This window comes from Natator depressus, chromosome 6 (assembly GCF_965152275.1).
Source record: "Natator depressus isolate rNatDep1 chromosome 6, rNatDep2.hap1, whole genome shotgun sequence".
NCBI classification, from domain to species: domain Eukaryota; kingdom Metazoa; phylum Chordata; order Testudines; family Cheloniidae; genus Natator; species Natator depressus.
The window spans coordinates 89681069-89699581 of NC_134239.1; the positions used below are offsets into that span (position 1 = coordinate 89681069).

Below are 18513 nucleotides of genomic sequence, written 5' to 3' on the forward strand. Positions count from 1 at the left end.
TCCCCAGTTTGTTCGGAGGGCTGTCATGGGCAGAATGAGCGTGTTTTGTTAGTGCTGGGATTGCCAGCATGGGGTGGGCTAAATTAGTCTTCGGTGCAACCCTGCTGACTAACTTTAGGGAGATGGTAGGATAAACAGCCTAGTGTGAGGAGGGCACTGCCAGGAACTTGGGCTGGTTCAGGCTGTTAATATTTGCTGTTTTACAGAAACCCCTATGAACAGAACCTTTCCACTGAGAATAAATTTAAAATTCTGAAAAAGCCTGTTGTTTAAATTACCATTTCCAAGAGGTCAGATGCTATGGTGATGGGGGGTTGGGGGTGTTACAGTGTCACGGACCCAAAGGCTGGGCTATGAGAATCAGGAAACAAAACTACCAAATCCTGTGTCACTTGCCAAGCTGAGAGAAAAGAGTGAACATCCCCCTCCTCTTTATCAAAGTAGGGAAGGGCAGCATTCAAAGTTTATTTACCTTGAATTTGCATGAAAGACTAATGCCACTAGGTTGGCTTCCCTGTCTCCCTTAGCCAGGAATGGAATGGCCACGCATTCTCTCCTTCTGCCTGTCAGGAGGGTTTGTGAGTTAGCCCCAGGGTTTCAGAGCTGCTGTCTTTTTGGTTTTTTTTTTTTTTTTTTTTTTAAATCTGGGGCGCATATTTCATTCTGGAAAGCTCATGTTGTGCTCTCACTGAATGTGGTCTGTCAGCAATTAAAAGCTTTGGCAGCTTCTCTGAGTGCAGAGAGACCAGGCCAGCTCTCAAAATAACACATTTTGGCCTCTAGCTTGGTTCCAAGGGTGCGTCAGTGGGGTATATGTTCACTGTGTTGTGTGTAATTTCATCTCCAGTCAGATACAGTCTGTGGTGGAAACCAGAAACCTCCCTGCACCCTCAAGTTTCTGGTTCGGGAGACTTAGATAGTGGGAGGCCACTGGTTTACTCCTTGGGGAATTCTGCCCCACTGTGTGTGCGCAAAATTCACAGATTTCTTTGCTACCCTGCAGAAAAGTGACTTTCTAACAGGGAAGCAGAGGGAAGCTGCAAGAGTGGTCATGTGCCCCTCCCCAACAGTGGGGTCGTGTGTTTCAGGTGCCTGGAGCAGCAGGGGGAGAGGTAAATCACTGCAGAGGTTGGGGGGCATTCAAATGCCCTGGGCCAGTGCTGGGGCAGACCCCCCCATGCCCAGCCAGAATCCGACACTCCTCCCCGCTGAGCCTTACCCCCTGTACCCAGCCCTCCTCAGCCCCACCTGGTGGCTCCTACCCTGTAGCAGGCTCAGCTGCGAGTCCCAGCTGGGCTAGGGGTGGAGAAGAGTGCACTTCCCCCCCTGCACAGATTGACAAGGGCAGGGTCAGACCCACCCCCAGAAACCTTCCCTGGCTCCGCACCACCCCCTTCCCGCTTCCTGACCCCATCGCTCTTCAGCTGCGGCGGGAGGGGTCACTATATTGGGAGCTGCATCCCTGTCTGTCCAACCCCAATGCATCAGACTCCCCCATTCCCAGACCCCCCCTGCACCTAGCCCTACCTGCTGAGCCTCATCCCGCCTGCATCCGGACCCTGCCAAGCCCCTGCCCCCTCATCCCTGCATCCGGACCTGCAACCAGACCACCCCCTTACTCAGCCCCCTGCACTCAAACCCCCACCCCAGTGAGCCTCACCCCCATGCACCTGCTCCACCCGGATGAGGCCTCTGCACCTGGGTCCCCACTCCACTGAGCCCCAACCAGCTGCACCTGGACTCCCATCTCACCAAGCCCCAGGGTCCCTGCACCTAGACTCCCCCTTCCACTGATCCCCCCCACACCCAGACTCCACCTGCCGAGCCCCATTCCCCCACACTTTTAATTTTTAATCTAAAGTTAGGATTAACTGAATTATAAATGCTGTTTTGTTTTTAAATGCTCCTACTGACAGGGGTATTACTTGAATTTTATAAAACTAGTATAGCAAAATCCCAAATACTGAAAATGAAGGCCCCGATCCTGCAGATACTTAAGCAGGTGCGTAACTTGACTCACGTGAATAGTCCCATTGATTTAAATAATGGTTAGTGCTTACAGTTAAACATGCACATAAGTGTTTGTAGCACCAGGAGCTAAAATTATAATTTCAATTAAAAAAAAATCTCTTAGGGACATAAAATCTTTGTCTCGTCAAAACAAAATTGCTTCGGTTTTAGACTAAATAACTTTTCATTGTTTTCTGCATATTAAACCAAGATATTGTGAACTTTTTTATACATACCAGCCAAAACTTTCAAAACTAGGAGCCTAAAGTTCCAGAGCTGTATTTAGGCACTTAAGTGACGCAGGAGCATAAGTCCCACTGACTTCAAAGTATGCAAACCACGATGGTGTATAGCCTAGTCAAAGCATTTCACCTTTCTTGACATGTGGCAGTTCAGTATATCAGGATGGGGTGTTGGTTGCAAATATAGTAAAGGCGATTTGCTTATCAGTTTTGTGTTTGAGCATGAGGTGTTCTTACAGTAAGGGTTTTGGTGAGGCCCTGGCTTGTTTTTTCAGCAAAGATTAGCATTTTAAATGTGAAGCTTTTTATTAGAAAAAATCTCTATGCAAAATGTGAAATTCTGCTAACAATGAGGATACTAGAGAAACAAGTACAGAGCATCTACCGTAGCAATTGTAAGCTGTAAAACGGGAAGAAGGTAAAGAACTAGCAACATGTGAATAAAAAATCTGATTTAAATTAAAAATAGAATTTTTTAAATGTTTGTTTTGTAAATCCAAGTTTTTTATTAACGCTGATAATTGTTTTACTTCCATCAGTTTTAGTTTGGATACAGAATTCACTTTCACTTCCTGTCCTAACTATTGTGCTATGCTGCTCTGGGCTGCTAAGCAGTTGCTAGGTGGGGGAAGTGGTCTCTGTGTATAGGCTGGAATCAGTTTCTAAAGCTCTTGCTGGAAAACATTAGTTAATAGCCTGTCCCTTGGCAATGGGGAATTCTCTGGTAGAGCCTAGGCTTATCCCTCGTCTTCCACGTTGCCTCAATTTCCTTCTCTACAGAAGAGATGTTCTTCCCAAACAAGGGAATCTTCCATTTGGTCTTGCACCATTGGGATACAGGGGAGTCAGGACTCCTGGGTTCCATTCTTGGTTCTGCCACTGACCTACTGAGTGACCTTGGGCTGAGTCCCTTTCCTCTCTGTTGCCTCAGTTTTCCCTGTTGGTGCGCGAGAGATGCTGTTCCTCCTTTTCCTCCCAGGGAGGTGGAGGGTTGTGAAGCTTCCCTTGCTAGCATGTGTAAAGTGCGTTAAGATCCTTGGATGGGAAGGGTTAGAGAAGAGTATTGAATGAAAGCTAAAAAGGCCTGTTCCTGACTGTGCCTTGTCTTGCAGGCAGACGACGCTGGTGGTTTACATCATGTCTCTGGGGGGCTTGGTGGCCTATACCTTCACCCTGAGCCTAGGCCACCTCTGGGTGGTCTTTGTGACTGCAGGCATGCTGGGGTAAGTTCACATGCAGTCTGCTTTCCCGAGAATTTATTCTCCCTCCCGTGTGGGAGCTGACCCTAGGAAGGAATAGAGACTGCCCAATTTAGCCCAGGCTTTTTGCTGCCTCCCACATTAATCTGGAAACACCCCTTCCCTCTGGCCCCTGCAGTGGCATAGAAGGGAAGGCAGAGGTGTCACAGTCCAGAAGTCGCAGAGGCCAGAGTGGGGCAGGCTCTATAGGGAAGAAGGATAAGGTGTATTCTCCCCAAGTCTCTCCTGGATCCTCTGACTGGGAGACCTGAAGGACATGCGCAGCAGCCCCTACTACTCCTCCCTGTCCCAGCTGGCTCTGAACACTCTGCCAGGCTGGATACCTCTGAGCATGGTGAAATGTTTCTCAGGAAGCAGGTGGGACTGTGGCCTTCCAGACCTTGGAGAGAAGGAATGAGAACCATGGTCATAGCTGGGTTTCTAAAATAGTCTTCGGCTGGGCAGCATACCATCTAAGTCACTTCCAGGCTTTTACTTTCCAAGCTAGCATTAACATTCTGACTCCGATGCCACTGGCTGACCCCACTTCCTGGCAGCAATAGGTGGCTCCCTGCCCCCCGCGTGCCTCTCTTCTCCCTGCCCCTTCAGGCCTGGCCTTCTGCACTGCGGCTGCAGGCACAAACATTTGTGGGTTGGGACTAGAGTTCCGACCATGGCCGTGTGGTCAGTGAATCCGGTGGCTGGAGGGATAGCATGATGATGGGGGATCAGTCCTGTGCAGTCACTGAATTAGGAGGAAACAGGGATCAGAGCCACATAGTCCTTTCCCTGCTTCTCCCTCCACCAGCTGCTGACTGTTGCTTTTCTGTGTACCGCTGTGCAGGTTCTTCATGACAGGGTACCTACCGCTGGGTTTTGAGTTTGCGGCAGAATTAACATACCCAGAGTCAGAAGGAACATCTTCAGGCCTCCTTAATGTATCGGCACAGGTATGTTCTCCCCTGCACCTCGCTCAGCACTGCTAGAATGCCCTGCTAGGCTCAGGAGGATTCCTGTTCCACAGAAGTACAGTTCGGACCATTGGTCAATCCACTGCAGTATCCTGCTCTATCACAGAGAGCGTCTGATGCTCCAGAGAGAGGCCATGCCTCAGCCCCAGGCCTTTGTTTTCTTATTTTATTGCTGTCAAAACTGGAATTTAATCTTCAGCTTCAGTGGCTTCCCACCCCCTCCCTTGCCCCAGAAAGTTCTTCAGGATGCTGGAGCTCCTTGCCCCTCTGCACTGTCACTCCCAGCAGTTTAGGATCCCCCTCTCCTTGGGTGACAGGAGATTCCAGCCAGCAGGCTCTGTTGTCCTCCCCCTAGCCAGAAGGAGGCACGTCATCCAAATTCAGCCCTTGTTTCTAATCCAGCTTCAGCTGAATGGACAAACGGCTGCAAGTCTGGGGGGGTTCTAAGTCCTTATTAGACCTGGCAAGCTCTTCAGTAAGCTGTCTTTCCCTGGTGAATCAGGGGCAAAGGGTGGGGGGAGGAGAGGCTGAGGGATGGTGGCTAGGCAAGGACAGTACAGTAGCTCCATTCCATTCCTTACTTTTGTGTTAAAGGTTTTCGGGATCATTTTCACCGTTGCCCAAGGGAAGATCATCGATCACTTTGGGACGCAGGCGGGAAACCTCTTTCTTTGCTCCTTCCTACTCCTGGGGACTTTCATAACTGGTAAACCAGCTCCCCCAGAGATTCCTCACCTGACTGTGACCCGTGGGACTCGACACGTGGAGTGAAGGCAGCTCCCGCACTGCAGCGCCTGCAGGGCTGCTCCAGCTGAGCAAGCTCCAGAACAGCAGCACCCTGCTGATGCTTCCTTGTTGTGGCAGCTGGTCTGCGTCACTGGCTGAAGGTTCCAGTGGTGTGAGCTTCCCCAGTGCTGTCCTCATCCATGTCCCCATCCATGCTCCTGGCTCGGGACTCAGCCAGATGAGGCTCCCTCATGGCTGGGCCAGGGCCTCCCTCTGCTGCCTGACTGCTGTAGAAGTCCTATCTTCCTCATTCAGAACAGTGGATCCCCTGCTGGCCCCCCAGTGTCTCCTTGAACCCTGTGCTGCCCCTGTGTAACCCCGAGTTCTGTGAGACTTGCTTGTGTCCTCTGTTGTGTCCTTATGGGTCTCCTCTTCCCTCTACCTCTCAGTGTTCATTAAGGCCGATCTCCGGAGACAGCAGGCCAATCTGGATGGTGAACAGACAGTGAGTAAATCCCCTTTGCCCTCTGGCTCTGTCCCTACTATTAGCTTAGGGTGACCCCTGCTCTGTCCCCTACCCACCTGTTGGAATCTCTGTTTCTGGGTCATTACCCTAATAACCATGACTCTCTTCTGTTGTCCCCATGATTGGTTGTCAAACTCGCTAGGGGAAGTTCCTTGCTGGCATTTGCAGCCCTGTGGCTGTGATCTCAGCCCTGTCAGGTAGGGGGTTTGTGGATACTCTGAGCTGCTCTCATTGGGTGTCACTGAACATCGGCCCCCAAGGAGGCTGCAGAACTAGGCATGTGTCCTGTTTTTTACATTAATGGCTAGGGATAGATAAGGGAGGTGGGGGAAGAGAGGTGCACAACCCCCGCTGCTTCTGCTGAGAGGGAGTTAACACTTAACATGGAACTCTCTATGGCAATGCTTAGACCATTGTGCAGATATCCTCACAGCCCCCTGAAAAGGTGGGTAATTGCTTGTAGCTCCATTTTGCAGTTGAGGAAAGTGAGTCACAGAAAGATGGTGTCTTGTCCCAGGCTGCTTCAGGGATCCGTGGCATAGCTAGAATCAGAACTCTGGCCATCCTGGCTCCCAGCCCTTTGCTTAGCCTACTAGATGTGGCTGCAAAACTCTTGTCTATGCTCCTAAATGCTGGGCAGAGTGTTCCCATGCTCCGTGCAGTTAATGCAGCTCCATGTGTAAGAGAAGAGGCGTTTGGTGAATTAACCACTGTTGGATAATATCAATGTTTTCCCCTTAGAGGGGTTGGTTGTTGTCCTTACTGGCTCTGGGCTCCTCTTCCAGGACGTAAGCAGAGACGTCCACCCAGCGCTCCTGAAGCAGTCAGTGTCCAAGGCTGGCAAAATGCATAAAATAAGCTCCCTTCTGGCTCGAATTTTACCTTTTTGGAAGACAGTGCCGCCTTCCACCAGATAATCTCTAACGGCGCCGATCTGGAGAGACCAGTGGCTCCAAGATACCTCGTGGCCACCCTGCTCCGACCGTCAGCCCAGGAAGGTGTATTTTAAATAAAGTATCTTTTATAGAAATAGCTCGGCACAAGCATAAAACATACTGGACAAAATACATAAGGGGAGTTGACCCCCATGCAGCCCTCCAAATATAATCCCGGAGCAGGGATAAAAAACAGCCACCAAATCCATCCCATGTGGGGCCCTCCAGTATATTCACCTGGGGGCCCCTTGTTTAACCTGTACCATAGCAGGTAACCTCCCCTGTTTGTTGAATCCAATAAGCTTCCTGGGGAGATGAGCCCCAATGTGGCAAACAGCATGGATTAGGGACTGTGAAGTGTTGAGCTCCCCAGCATAGTAATGCACACAGGAAAGCCTGGAAAATCACATGCACTGTTTAGCTTGGTTGTAGAATACAGCTGGTCGCTACAGATACAAAATTGTCTGAATCACTCCTGCCCCATGGCTTTCTGAAGCTCCCTTTGGTCACTGAAGGAGGAAATACTGGATTAGCAGAGACCAGGCCTCTGGGGAGATGGATCTTCCAGCTCTAGTGCCAAAGATGTATTAATCTTGTGCCAAATTTCATCTGTAAGCCCACAATGCAACTGGGCTGCAGTGAGGGGTGCTAGTGCTGTTGCCTCTTGCTCAAAAAGAAGCCGTGGCAAGAGCCTGAAATATCCAGTCCTTTAGGCAGCAGATGTAAAGACTACTGATAAGGCCCCTTTCCTTTATTAGCCACAAGGTCTCTTTCCAAATGAATTGTGGGCCTGTGCTCAGGCCAGATAAACTAATGGAACATTTTGTGAAAATCTAAAATAAAATTAGTACTTGTGGCACCTTAGAGACTATCAAATCCGATGAAGTGAGCTGTAGCCCACGAAAGCTTATGCTCAAATAAATTGGTTAGTCTCTAAGGTGCCACAAGTCCTCCTGTTCTTTTTGCGAATACAGACTCACACGGCTGCTACTCTGACACCTAAAATAAAATTGTGGGCCTTCATCTGGGAGGTGTTAAAACAAAGAGAAGGAGGCATAGTTGCTATTTCAATAGGACTCACCCTCCCCTCCTGTGGAACTGTCAGGCAGACCCAGGAACTAATCCCATTAAGAACTGGAGGGATATGCCGGTGGTGAAGGGTCTTCAAACACAGAGTAATTCAGGGTAAATATCAAAACCATCCAGGAGCTGCTCTCATTGGAGGCGTCCGAGAGACTCCCCGATAGCTCTGACCTCTGTCTGGCTTCTTTGCATGAACTTTATGACCAAGGTATTTCCCAAGCAAGCAAGTGAAGCAGGTCAGGATTAAGAGGCTGGGTCTATAACAAACAACAGTGTCATAACGAAGTAAAGTTTTATGTACAGATTTATTAACTCCCAGTCCATAAACTACCTCCTGTTGGTTATATAGCCTGGGCTAGCTGGTCTCTCAGTAAAATAAATGGACTAAATGAGAGTCCAGTCAAATATGCAAATACTTTAAGTCCCCACTTGAGCAGATTTTGATCTGTCTGACTCACACTCTATGGGTTAAAATGGAAGCATCCATCAGAAGAGGGGAGGCTGAAGTGTTGCTCACTTTTATTGCCTCCTGGAGAGCTATGAGCTAAAGATTTTCCAACAGAAGATTCTGTAGTATTTGCCAAGTACCCCACTTACTCTCCATGCAGCTGGGTGTTTCATTGGTTTCCTCCTTCTCCAGGAATGGATTACTTTTCTCTCTCTCTTTCTTGCTTGTGTCCCCTTTTCTGGGATCATGACCTGTGGCTGTTGTTACAGAGACTCCAGGACAGCAGTCACATCATGGATTATGGAATGTAGCTTGTAGCCTTAACCCCATCACTTCCCATCCCCGCTCAGTAGCTCTCACACAAAGGTAGGAGAATCACACTAATCTGCTTATCTAATCGCTCACAGGAGTGGCACTGGCACCAAACCAATGGCACTAGCTGATGCTGCTCCCCAAGGCAATGCAACAGCTGGAGTGATTGAGGTGTTCGGGGTACAGAAGCTGCTCTTGGCCTCTCCAGGAGACAGGGTGGGGAGAAGAAGAGAAGAGATGGGTCTTGAGCTTGTGGGGTCCTGAGAAGAATGAGGACTGAAGCTGAGGCTGCTTGGGTAACTGGAGCTTAGGGACAGGTGGGGAGGGTGTTCCAAGGCAAAACTCTTGTCTTGTCAGAGCAGGTAGCGAATTCTACTGTGAGTAAATGTGCTGGGGAGAGGAATATTGTACAGCCTCTTGGCTGAGTAGTTATTTAAAGTCACCATCCAGCCTCCTCAGCAGGAGGTTCTGTCTGGGATTGTGTCGGAGAGCTGGTCCTGACAACATAGAGATATGATGCCAATCAAATGAAGTATTAAAGACTTTGGCAATAATAGTTGGTGCCTTTTGTTAGAAGAGTAACTGTAAATCGTAAAGCTCTCTGCTTTTTGCTCTGTAATTCCAGCCCTTTGCTAGAAGTGGCTTCTCAGCTGCTGCCTAGGGATGTTTAATGCTTTGCTGCTCTCTTGCTGTTTGAACCCTCTGCTGTGCCTGGCTGCCCTCCCCAAAACATTATCTGTCTTGCTCATGATGTTTGAAGGTGTTTTGTGCATGTATTTGCTCAGTGGTGTGCAGCAAACAAGCCGAGCTGGCAAGGACCATGTTCAGGCCTGAGATAGTATAGAATCATAGACTATCAGGGTTGGAAGGGATCTCAGGAGGTCATCTAATCCAACCCCCTGCTCAAAGCAGGACCAATCCCCAACTAAATCATCCCAGCCAGGGCTTTGTCAAGCCTGACCTTAAAAATTTCTAAGGAAGGAGATTCCACCACCTCCCTAGGTAACGCATTCCACTGTTTCACCACCCTCCTAGTGAAAAAGTTTTTCCTAATATCCAGCCTAAACCTCCCCCACTGCAACTTGAGACCATTACTCCTTGTTCTGTCATCAGCTACCACTGAGAATATTGTATAGAATATACAATATAGTATTGAGAATATAGTATTGGCAACACTGAGTTGTTGCATGGTGCGCAGCTGGGAGCATTAGGTTGTTGTGCTCCAGTGCAAGTGTAGGCAGAGACCACAGGTGGGTGCAGGTGAGTGTAAGCCGTGAGCTGTGGGTGACCGGATGTCCCAATTTTACAGGGAAAGTCCCAATATTTGGGGCTTTGTCTTATATAGGTGCCTATTATCCCCACCCTTTGTCCCGATTTTTCACCCTTGCTATCTGGTCACCCTATTTCAGCTTGAGTGCTTGTGAGACTCAAGTCCCCTGCATGCCTCGTCCCTTCCCTGCAAGAGCACAGGATAGAAAAGGGGTGGGGCAAAACATTGGTGCGTCTCAGGAGATCTGGGTTAAGTACGGTCCTCTTCGTGCTAATGAAGTGCTGAGCTGCGCACTCCCATCGTAGGCCTCATTCCTGACACTAGGTAGCAGTAACCTTGCAGCTGTGCAGCAGTATCTCGCCTTCTTATCTACGCACTCCCTATCCGTGGCCCCACGAAGTCACGGGACCTCCTTGTCAGTCTCCTTCTAGCCCTGGCCAAAATGGCCATCTACAAGACCAGGGAGAGGAGGTTGGCCGACGGGGTCTCCTGTGACGGTGGGGCCTATTTCTGATCCTCTGTCCGCTCATGCATCCAGGCGGAGTTCCTCTGGACGGTGTCCGCTGGCTCCCTTGACACCTTCAAGGAGCAGTGGGCGCTGTTCGAGGTTTTCTGCTCGGTGTCCCTGTCAGGTTCCCTTTGTTTAGCCCTCTGACCTCACTCCTGTCCCTGTTTTATCTTTAGTTGTCCCCCGTACTCACTTGGAATCCTGGACCTGTGGATACTCCCCATAGGCTGGGGGGAGGTCCTTTAGTAGTTGGCAGGCTCTGCCCGCCCACTTCCTGGATCCCAATAGGATCAATGCAGGATAGGGATTCCCCACATATTCCCTGTCCTATGCAGCACTGGGCACCCTGCACTTACACATTGCTCTGCACCTCTGCTGCACAGGGACAAGTCCAAGAAAATCCTGTTGCAAGGTGGGAAGCGCCAGTGTTCCTAAAGCTCTGATGCCCAGAGCAGTACAAAGCGTGGTTCTCCTGCCTGGTGGTGGGGTGTGTCTTCTGGGACAGTTCCAAAAAAGAGGCTGGAGGTGGGTGTACAAACCCCTCATGGGGCTATTTTCATTTGAAGCCTTGATCTCATGTATTTGGGAAGTTTGCAGTAGGGTCTGTGACTGGGATTTTAAATTGAATTTGGGCGTAGAGGGCTTGCAGCCTTGTATCTGCAGCTTGGCAGCCTAGACTAGAAGAGGGTGAAGGAATGGCATGGGGGAGGGAGGTTGGGGGCATGATGCTTAAGAACCTGGTTACTTCAAATGGGCTACAGAATTGGAGCAAGCAACAATTACTAATGGTTAAATTGTGAACTTCTGTATTGGCCTCACATTACAACCACACTTACGAATGTGCGTGTCAGGAAATGCATAAGTTAAACTGTGGCTCCACTCTGCCAGGTGGCCTGGTGGAGGGTTCATGGCTGTCATGTCTTTGTCAGGCCCGTACCAAATGTGCTCACTTTGCAACTAAAATGTTTTTTTCTAACTGCCAGTTCAGCAAACTGCATTTGGGCTCTTTCTTTCTCACATGACATCCCTAAAGAAAGGTGCTGCAGGCCCAATGCTGCGATCCCTGTGTAACCCCACTGTGACCTACGGGTTTGCACAGGGGTAGCAGATTGGCCTCCTCTGTGAGAGTGGGAAGCTGGCAGAGTGGTTTTGGTGAGGGTCCCTCACCTTTGGGGCTCACTCCTCCACGTTTAGGATAGACCTTATTTATTGACCCAGCAGAGCTCTTTTTGTTTTTCCTCTCTGGGAGGCACTGGGAGTACTCTGATGGGAAATGGAGTGGTTGTATGTTAATTGTGGGGCAAAGAGGGGTCTATTTTTAAAATGTGCCAGTGAGTACCTAAAGCAAAGGCCAGATGGCTCCTTTTCATGGAAGGAAATTGATTGATTAATTTCAATGGAGTAAAGCGTTCAATTGGTGAAAGGACTAGAAGCCAGCTCCTCTGAGATAGCTGTCTTGGCTCTGCAGGGGTCATAGGAACATAAAGCTGAACATGCATGTACATGTGTGTGTGTGTGGTGTTTTCTGCAGTTGAAATAATCAGCTCTGACTCTGCTACCCACAGAGGAGAGGCTCTGTGGGGTGAGAAGGGGCCATCTGTACTTAGTTGCTTTTCAGAGCCGAACCACACTCCTAACAGTGGTCTATCCAAGAGCTGTACAGTGTGTCTTTACTTATTCCAGCAAGAACTGCCTTGTCACCACACACAAATCGTCTTCTATTAATGCACCTCGCCACTTACATGGAATGGCTTTGCAACTGGAAGCTCTTTTTCAGTGGGAGTTAAATTGACTTAATGGCAGTGTGAATGCTTCACCCTCCAGTATAACTATGCCAGTACTGTTAGTCCTTTCACTGCTATCCCATCCAGCATCAATTCACATCTGAAGTTAGCAGTTTGTTTAGTTTTCTGTGTTCCACTGCTCTTGAGACATTTGGACCAAATGTCCCCTTCTCTTTAAATGCTATGTGCAGATGTCCAGGGATCTCTATTTGTGACTTGCTTTCATTACAAGTACATGGAATCTGAAGCCATCACAATCATCTTGTGTTAGCGTCCCATAGCAGTGTCAACTAGCTCATATTACCATGCTGTATTATAGTGGGTGCAGGTCGCACCACAGTGTATAACTGAGGCTGGCTTACAGCATCCATTCTAACCTTTCTTTTATAGTTTGCTTGCACTTTGATGTGTTGCTTTCTGAAACAAATGCCTTTTATGGGTAAAATTTTCCATGCTGGGTCTCGGCTCAGCAATGAAATTTTCAACAAAGATTTTAAGCAACATCTGTTCAGAAGTATGTTTAAGAATTTTTTTCATCAAACAAAAATGCCTGCCTAGAATTTTGAACGTGCATGATTCCAAAATAGTAGAACTGATTTTGTTCAAACTTGGCTTGTTTTGTAGATCTCCTTGAAACTTACAATTCATGCCAAATCTAAAGACTACGTGGAGTGCATTGAAATGTACTCTACAGCAGGTTTTGTAAAAAATTCCAACTTTTTCTATTGGATGACAAATAGCTGATATCTATAGACCATATTTTTAAATATGAGCACAAGGATGCTTCAGCTTTCAGCCACAATTCTTTCTCAACCGTAATGCTAGTTTTTCCCCCCCCCCATGGAACATGATCCTGTTGTACTTGAAAATGCTACACGTGTAATACAGGGTGAGTCGGCATTGCTGTGAGGAAACAACTGTATTTTCTGAGTTAGGGTGTTTAAAGGTCCTGCTTTCCTGATGTAGCTATGTTGGCAGGCTTGGTTGAAGCATGGTTCTATCTTGCAGTGAGATGACACCTTCACTGTGTCCTCAATGGCACTGGAACCCTATTAAGGTCCCATTTACACTGCATGATAGAACCTTGTTTTGGCTGCTTGTCGGTGACAACTTTGTGTTTTATTGTGCGTGCATGTGTCTGGGTGTGGCGGTATTTCTGACAGTGTGCTGATGTCTAACCAAAATCCTCTTAGCTCTGGTGAGGTGCCCTGACTCAGGGTTGAGATACTTACTTAGTGGAAAGCTTGGATTCCATCATCTCCCTGGCTCACCAGGGCCTCACAACTTCAGCTAACTATCTGGTTCTAGTGAAATATTGCAGCTAGCAAAACTCCTTGAATTTTACTGGGCAAGGACAGGGCATGGGAAGAATATTCCCAAGCACGTTCTCTTCCTCTTGCCACTCCCTGGAGATCACATGCCTCTTTGCTCTGCTGACCTTTCGTGTTAGCAATGTGGCAAGTAGCCAGCATCCCCTGCCCCAAATCTCTGTGCAGGCAGTTTCCACACCTCATTCCCAGTGGCGGTGTCTCCATCTATCCCCACTGCATGTGCCTGCTTGTGTGCGTTGCCTTTTCCCTTTCCCAAGATTGTGTAGCCATGTGTGTGTTTGCAGGTTTACTAACCCTTTGTTCCTATAGCTCAAGAAGAGGTGAAAGGTAAGTGGGGATGAAGCTGTGATGGGTTTGGTTTCAGACTCTACTGGTTCCCTGTTCATTTAAAGCCCCAGTTCAAAATCACCAATGGCCTCCCTGACCAAGCTCCCAGAGCTCGACTCTGCTGCCCTCCCAGCATATCTGATTTTGGCCTCTTCTCTCCCTGCCAACACTCTTCCCACTGCTGGTGAGAGAGCCTTCCCCTCTGCAGTTTCTGCTGTCTGGAAAAGCATCCTTCCATCCCTCTGACTTGCTGAAGCTCTCCTGATCTGTCTCCTCCCCTTGAGCTATTATTTAACTCTGTAAAAGCTTCTGGGCTGCAGTTTGTATGAAAGATACTACACAAAATAAAGCTATGTTTGTATCTCTTGCTTCTAAGCTGCCTGGTTTTCTCTTGAACTGTGGGGAGATGCGAACCTCTTTCCTGTGTGTTTCTGACCATGGCTCCTGGCTTGGACTTGTCTCACGCCACAGGAAGATAACTGCTTAGCGCTACCACACTCTGCCTGTACCTGCTGTGTCCTGAGGCCACCAAGGTCTCTTTGGTTTGTTTCTGCTTCAGGGAGCCCTATAGAGCCTGCCTTAAATGGTGCAGAGGGGGGTGCCTAGAAGGAAATCCTGGGGTAACTCTCAGTGGAACATCCTGGGATCTCTTACTGGCAGGGCTGTGGTAAAGGGCTTATGGGGCAGCTGCCTTTCTGACTTCTGAATGGGGAGGAGCTGGGTTCCACTTTTGCCTCTAGGTCTAATATGCTGGCCTAGCAAACACACCTATTTGGGGAGAGAAGGGAGGGCCCAGACCCATATGCCTCTCTAAAGGGCAGCAGCCTACAATACCTGCCTGTCTCTCTTCCCCTGAGCACTCCAGACAAACAATGAAAGAAGAGACCTCCTTTCAGACAGGCCCAGGAGGGTTCTCCAGGCTAAAGTCCTGTCCAGCGCTTGTGGGATGTTGAAGTGTCTGGTGTACTTGGGTAAGACGACGCAGCAGTGGCTCCATGCAGCACTTTACCCTGCAAGCCAGGCCTAGGTTAGGAGTACCTCCTCTGAAGCAGGGTAAGCTCTATGGCATGAAGCTTTGTTCCAGGGACTGTGCATAGTGCTGAATGCCAGTCTGTTGAACAGTGCCCTTTCTCTTGGGTTCTGTTCTCTGTCCGGAGCACAGGCCCATTGAAGACACCACTCCCTGCCAGTAAAATTCAGTGAGTTGCCTTATGTGACAATGGCAGTTAAGTTATCTCGTTGTAACTGAAGGGCTGACACCAGGAGCACAGGCAGCAGCAAGGGCCACAGCAGTAAGGAGAGGTGCCTACCCTTCTGTTACAACAACCCTGAAAAGTCAGGGTGGCGTAGGAAGACGCTGCTGGGGGGGCAGGATTTTCCTTTAGGCCTGTGTGGGGTTGTCTTATAAGGGCTGAGTTCTGGCTCTCCCAGTCGTTCCCTAGGGAAATAGGAACGTAAGACTGGAAAGGACCTCCTGGGTCAAATCCAGTCCCCTGCTATTGCAACCCTGTCATACAATCCCGTTCATAAATTTATAAAGCTCTATTTATTGGGTGGTTTTGTCCCCAGCACCCCTTCCATCTCATGGCCAGGGAGCTTTTCTAATTAATCAGCCTAAATTTTTCTTCTAAAAGGCTTAATATAGTTGTTTTCTTTCTTCTGATGAATCAACATAGTATTTAAGCACTGAGATGGGCTGGAGGTGCTAGCCCTGAGGCCTGAATGGGGGTAGGGTGGGGAGAGGGCAAGCAGTGTGAGCACTCAGCTTTGAGTTGGGCAGGGGGAGACCAGCGCACCAGGGCTGAAGTTCCTGTCCTGTTTAAATACACCAGGATGCACCATATGCCGCTTCTCCCCCACCACAGGGTGAATTTTGCCTCCCTTCCCCCCAAGTGCTGCACTGCACTTCCCCACTTGGAAGCTCCATTTGCAGTGGAGGTGGAGTCTTTTCTCTGAGCTGGCTTTGTGGGGCAAGACCCAGGTCCACAGAGCTGCCATGACTATGTATTTACAATAGCCCAGGGGGCTGCTCAAGAGAAAAGGCGCCCCTGCTCTGCCTGTTCCAACACCCCTCACCTGAGCAGTGGAGCTGTCTGGGGTGAGGGAGCTGGTGCAATCTTAGCTGAGCTCTAAAGAGGATGGTCTTAGCTATTGTTCCTTGGGGCCTCTCCTTTCCTCTGCAGATGTCTGACCCTCATGCATGATTTGTTGAGGATCTCAGGAGTATCCCAGCCTTTGGGCTCCAAGGCCTGTACTGAAGCCCAGCCCTAGCCACCTGGTGCTCTAACCATACCCCTTTTCTCTGATTTTGCAGAAAGCGCTGGAAGAGGTGCCTGGGGACAACATTGCTCCTGTGGTCCTTGATGAATCAAAGTTGTGAAGGGGTGGCAGAGCTGGGAGACACTGCCTACCAACCCCCCCCCCTTCCCATCTTTGTCACTTGCAGTATCCTTCTGGTTCCCGCACAGCATGGCATTGGGGGCAGCATCAGGGCCGGAGTCCAGAAAGCTGCTCATGGAGCCATCGGAAGGAACAGATCAGCCAGGGTTTCTCTCATCAGTCTGCTTTCCCCTCTGTGTCCTGCTGTGGGAGAACCTATTGCTCAGCAGGAAAGCTTCAGTGGAGCCCCGAGCCCTGAATCTGTTTGCTTGGGGCTCAGAGGAGCAGGGGCTGTGAGTCCAACACAGTACTCAGTATTTGGAGCCCACGGTGGCATTCCACGGTGGCCCTCTCCCCTTCCAGAGAAGCTGTATGGTGGGTAGCCAAGTGCATCCTCTGAAGGAACCTCTTGGTGGAGAGAGAACTAGACAGCACTGGCTTTGTTTCCAGCCCTGCTCTGAGTTGTGACCCTTGCTCTGGAAGTGATGGGTCTGCCCTGTATTCATAGTGACTGGAGCAGGTGGTTCACCTGGCCATAGTGTGGGGGGATGGCTCAGGCCCTCACGCTTCCCCAGGCTCTGCAAAGCATGTGACAACTGTGACGTTCCCATTTTTGTACAGGGACCTCCTAGCCCAGCAGATTTTTAGTCTGTGGACTAATGTGATTTTCTATTTTAATCAAACTTCCCTGATGGTTTTTGAAATTTTGTAGAGTAAAAATTTGTAAGAGGACTGGGGAAGCACCAATATGTGCCCTGGCCAGAGCCCAACTGTCAGTCACATCGTTTGAGGCCAGGGCCTGGCGCTGGGGCATGTGTACAAAGTGCACTGGGGTCTAGCCCACCTTATAGTTGACACCAGCCTTCAGGGCTACCGTGACAACACTACTGAGTTAGACTGTGAGCTCCTTTGGCCAGGAACCCTATCCTCTTCCTTGGCTGGAAAGCACTTTACACAAGCACAAGGTTGGTGCTATAAAAATAATACACATTTTGTGGGAGCCCTCTGCTGGTACAGACAGGAGGAGCTGTGCTCCTGCTTCCCCTCCTCTTACTCAACTAGCTTTGGGAGGCAGGCTCAGGTTGCTTTAGCACAGGGCATCCCAAACTTTTTTTCATAATTCGGAATCACATCACCTGAGTATCTTGTGGATACTTTCCCTCCCACTCACCATCAGCCCCACCAGTTGCTGTTGCCTGCTCTTCCACTCATGAGCACTGACCTCATCTCTCTTCCCAGCTGCAATCATGTAGTTTGCCTCCCTTTTTATTATCAATGCCGCCCCCCTCCTCCCATTGGGTGAGAGCCAACTAGCAATTTCCACAGTCAGTCACATGACAAAGATTAGGAAAACAGCGATAGGTATTTTGAAGTGTCCTGAAAAAGTTAATCATGCTCGCTGCCTTTGCTCTCCATTTTATCTCCCCTCCCATCTGTTTTGTTCCTCTGCCCCTTTCCCTAGCTGCACGTTTCCCAGCCACCTAGTCCTTTGGTTCCCCTGCTCCCCTCAATATATTTCTTTGGGCATCCTATCTTGCTGGTGGCTGGCAGCTCCAGGCCCCTGGATCGGTGGAAGCAGTTCCTGTTTCCTCTCCTTCGCAGCAGCTGTAGCCTCTAGAAGCAGCAGTTAGGCTGGCACCTCCTCATGTCCATCTGCTTCTGCAGGCCTCCAGGTGCCTCTGTTCAATAAAGAGCCTGGACGCTTGCTGAAGTCACTGGAAACAAGGAGAGCTGTCACCACAAGACCTGTCATCTTTCTGGACCACCAGAAAGTGCTGTGCAGGCTGTAGTTTTGGAGCCATTAGACTGATACTCAATAACGCAGAGTCTGCCCCTGGACCAGTGTTGTCTTCCCTCTATCTCTAAGTGGCCTTCCTCCACCAGTTACCTTGATTTATTATAATACAATTTTGGGGATTGTTGAAGTGGCTCAAGCCTGTGTGATCTCAAAAGGCCTTGGGAAAATGTTCACTGGATTCCTTGTATTTTTAAATATAATTTGTATTTAATAGTTATATTGGTGCAGCTGTGTGACAGTTGTCCATAAGTAATCTACCCCCAGGGAGCCTACCATTGGCAATGCTGTAAAGATGGAGCATACCATGCAGCTGTGTGAGCCCCCTAATAAAAAAGCAGAGGGACAGGCCCACATGGTACACAATGGGCATTATTTGGTTAACACACCTCCCTACACAATCCCCTCTCACTGGAACTGCTGTGGTGGTTACACTGAATAGGGCAGGGGCTCCTGGCCCAGAGAGCAGAAGCAACTATCTGTCTACTAGTGCCTATTCTCCCCCACATCCTCTAATATCCTCACTCCCTCTTCTGCACAGCCCCCCTGCCCTGATAACTCCCACCCCCTGCTTTCCCCATCTTGGGCCTGGCCCAGACCCTCTCTGCTTTCACAAGGAGCACATTAT

The 18513-nt window shown here is 49.3% G+C and overlaps 1 protein-coding gene across 4 annotated transcripts in view; it reads left to right on the forward strand.

The window, feature by feature from the left end:
* Window positions 1–18364, forward strand: part of FLVCR2 (FLVCR choline and putative heme transporter 2) — a 57410-nt gene extending 39046 nt beyond the window's left edge. Inside the window, exons 6-12 of one of the 4 annotated variants that reach the window (XR_012639973.1) lie at window positions 3365–3475; window positions 4335–4440; window positions 5056–5167; window positions 5637–5692; window positions 6499–6711; window positions 8449–10794; window positions 16026–18364. Coding sequence is in view for 2 of the 4 variants with exons in the window: in XM_074955966.1 (XP_074812067.1) it covers window positions 3365–3475; window positions 4335–4440; window positions 5056–5167; window positions 5637–5692; window positions 16026–16091 (451 nt within the window). In the remaining 2 variants the exon portion in view is untranslated. Of the gene's footprint in view, window positions 1–3364; window positions 3476–4334; window positions 4441–5055; window positions 5168–5636; window positions 5693–6498; window positions 6712–8448; window positions 10971–16025 lie in introns of those variants that run through there. The other 3 variants (XR_012639972.1, XM_074955966.1, XM_074955967.1) reach the window with 3 other exon arrangements.
* The last annotated feature ends 149 nt before the right edge of the window (window positions 18365–18513 follow it).